The sequence below is a fragment of the Hipposideros armiger genome, unplaced genomic scaffold (assembly GCF_001890085.2).
Source record: "Hipposideros armiger isolate ML-2016 unplaced genomic scaffold, ASM189008v1 scaffold_1505, whole genome shotgun sequence".
Lineage (NCBI taxonomy): Eukaryota > Metazoa > Chordata > Mammalia > Chiroptera > Hipposideridae > Hipposideros > Hipposideros armiger.
In genome coordinates, this window is record NW_017732855.1 from 98,202 (window position 1) to 101,052 (window position 2,851).

The following is a 2,851-nucleotide window of genomic DNA, read 5'->3' on the forward strand; positions in this document are numbered from 1 at the left end:
TGTGTGTGTGGAATTAAAAAATTTAATTCAAAGAAAGACTTATTGCCTGATTCTTGAAACTAATCTTTAGTATCTGGCAATGTCTTTTTTAACCATAGTACGAGATTTTATGTTAAATTTGACTTTCTTAAATTCAAATGTCATGAACCAGATAGATTTAAAAACAAAATCGATAATACAGAGAAACATGAAGTTGATATGTTGAAAAAAGCTTTGGTCTATAAATGAGGAAAAATGGGTTCTACTATGCCTTCTTTGACAAGTCACCTTCTTTGGGTCTCAGTGTTCTGATAAAAAATTTGTGCATTCTATCAGAATTGTTGCATTACTCCTAAAATCCTGGGTTTCCAACCATCTCACAACTTTTCAAATTCTTCTGGCAAAGACACAGGATATCAATAAAATAAAATTTGTAATTTATCAAAATCAAATGAGCAAAAAATATGAGGACTCAAGGGGAAGATCTCAAAAGGTGGTTAAAGACACCTAAGGTACAAAGGCGGTTGTAAAGTGCACAGATTTGTTACAAAGCCTTAAGAATTACTTGATTATTAAATAAAACTAGATATTATTTCAATGATTCTTTACCGAGTTTGCTTTTCTTGTCAACAGATTAAAAATTATACCCGGATTTGCACGCGTGTATTGTATGTATTTTGTGACAACATGCACTGATCATTCCGCCCCTCCCACCGCAGCACCTTCACCTCCTATCCCCCAGGTTAGCTCCTGAAAGTCAAGATATTTTTGAGGATAGAGATTGCTATCTCAATGTTAGGTTTCCCGTATAATTCCATATATAGTCAGTCAGGTATTTCATGCAGGGTGGTTAATTGATAGTTTGGCAACTGGGATATTACAATTATGTACCATGTAGGCAGTGATACTTTTGTAATGTTTATTGTATAGACCATAGTTCATTTATATCAGATCTTCGGGAAGTAAACCTTATTTCTCCAGATCCTAGCAGTGACTGGCACACGTACGAATGAATGAATGAAGTAGACCGAGAATGTCAGTAGTCATTTATGTAACGATTAGTTAAGGAGAAAAGTGCATTCCAGCCCAAGGACTTCTGACAGCCCTTCGCTTAAATCACTCTTTTCCCTTCAGGCAAATTTATTGCTTGTGAAATTCCTAGAAATGCGAGGGCAGAGGACCGCAGACGTAGAAAGGAGCCGGGGTTCGGGACCCAAGGCGACTTGGGGACCTTACGGGGCCTAAAGAGGAATGTTTTGTCTTGGAGGAGTTGGGAGAGCCGGCGATCCGACAAGTCCTGGGCACAGGGAGGAACGCAGCCCTGTGTCCTCGGCTGGGAGTTTAGCGGAGCCAAGTTCTGTCGCCGCGTAACCTGCCGCAGGGGCGGCTCCAAGGCCCAGCTTGCCGGGCGCGCCCTCGCTCCACCCGGAGCGTCGGGCCCGCGCGGGGCTCGGCGGGGGAGGAGCCGCCAAGCGGGGGCGGTGACGGCGGCTGGGGGAGGGGAGCGAGGCGGATAGCGCCATTCTGGCCGGCCGCTCCCTCCGTTCCCTCTGCCTTCCCCGCAGTGCCCCGTGAGCGCCAGCGAAGGAGCGCGCGCGCGCGTGACGCGGTCCGGCTCGCTCGCGCCCTCCCGCGTCCCAGCGTCCGCCGACCGCCCATGGCCGGGGCCGCGGCGGAGCAGCCGCGCTGAGGCGGCCGCACGGAGTTGTGGGGTCGCCGCCGTGGCCCTCGCAGTCGGCGCCTCATCGCCAGCCCGCGGTGCCCGCGCACGCCTGCCGCCATCGCCTTCGCTCCTGGCTGGCCGGGGCGCTGTCCTCCCCGGCCGTCCGCGCCGCTCCCTGGAGCTCGGCGGAGCGTGGCAGCCAGGGTCGGCGGAGGCGCGAGGAGCTGGACGCCGCCGCCTGTGTCGCCGCCGGTGCCGCGGGGGCCATGACCGTGGAGCAGAATGTGCTGCAGCAGAGCGCGGCGCAGAAGGTGAGGCGAGCCCGGCCCCGCTTCTCCTTCCGACGTGCCGCCCGCACCCGCCTCGGCCCGGAGCTCCCCGGCCTCCCCGCCACCGCTCGGGCCTCCGCGGCCCCGGGCTTCCTCCCCGCCACCCACCGCCTCTGCCCGTGGTCTTTGGGCTTCGCCCACTGCCGGGCTTCGTGTGGGAAGCGGGACGTAGTTAGCGGGTTTCAACCCACTTCCTTTTGGCGATTGTTTTCCTGCAACCAACAGTGCCCGGTATTTATTGGGAGCGACCCTCACATTCCTACACTCCTTTATATGGCTTCTTAATTAAACTTTATCTTCCTCCCTAAAAAAAAGAAAAGGACTAACCAGTTGTCATCCCTTCTGAACACAGTTTGTATTTCGAAGGTAGGAACATTGCAGGCCTGCTAATTTTGCAAAAGGGTTTCCTCCACAATTGAATTGCCTGCCTGGCGGGGCAGGTACCTTTACCAGGTGGATTCTGTAAAGTAGAAGATTTGGTTGGTTCCTTTTCCTCTTTCGCTTTCTTTTCTTCTTTTTTCTTTTTTTTCTGAAACTGCCCCTTAAGGAAGGAAACCTTTTTGGCCATGTTTATTCCAGGAATCTTTTGTCCCCTAAGTTTGACCTTGTTGCATCGTTCACCCTTGACTCTTGCCTCAGTCACACATTCAAATGGTCACTCGCTTAAGTTAAAAAACAAAAAAGAAAAAGAAATCTGTTTGTGAAGCTTCAGATCGTTCATTGTGAGCAGTGAGAGATGCTCCTTTTATTCTGGATTTTACTTTTAGAATCTCAAGTGCACTATCATGACTTGAACTATATCCTGAAGAGTAGTTGTAGGCTATGACGTGTGTGTGTGTGTGTGTGTGTGTGTGTGTGTGTGTGTGTGTGTGTGTGTGTG

At 50.5% G+C, this 2,851-nt stretch overlaps 1 protein-coding gene and 1 pseudogene across 1 annotated transcript in view; both read left to right on the forward strand.

Annotated features, from left to right (window-relative positions):
• The window catches only part of LOC109377687 (40S ribosomal protein SA pseudogene), a 29,100-nt pseudogene extending 27,876 nt beyond the window's left edge, over positions 1-1,224 (forward strand).
• A 261-nt stretch (positions 1,225-1,485) lies between these two features.
• LOC109377688 (ubiquitin carboxyl-terminal hydrolase 25) overlaps positions 1,486-2,851 on the forward strand; it is a 144,621-nt gene continuing 143,255 nt past the window's right edge. The window contains exon 1 of the mRNA XM_019634114.1: positions 1,486-1,953. Within this exon, the coding sequence (XP_019489659.1) occupies positions 1,909-1,953 (45 nt within the window). The 5' untranslated portion in view covers positions 1,486-1,908. The remainder of the gene's footprint in view (positions 1,954-2,851) is intronic.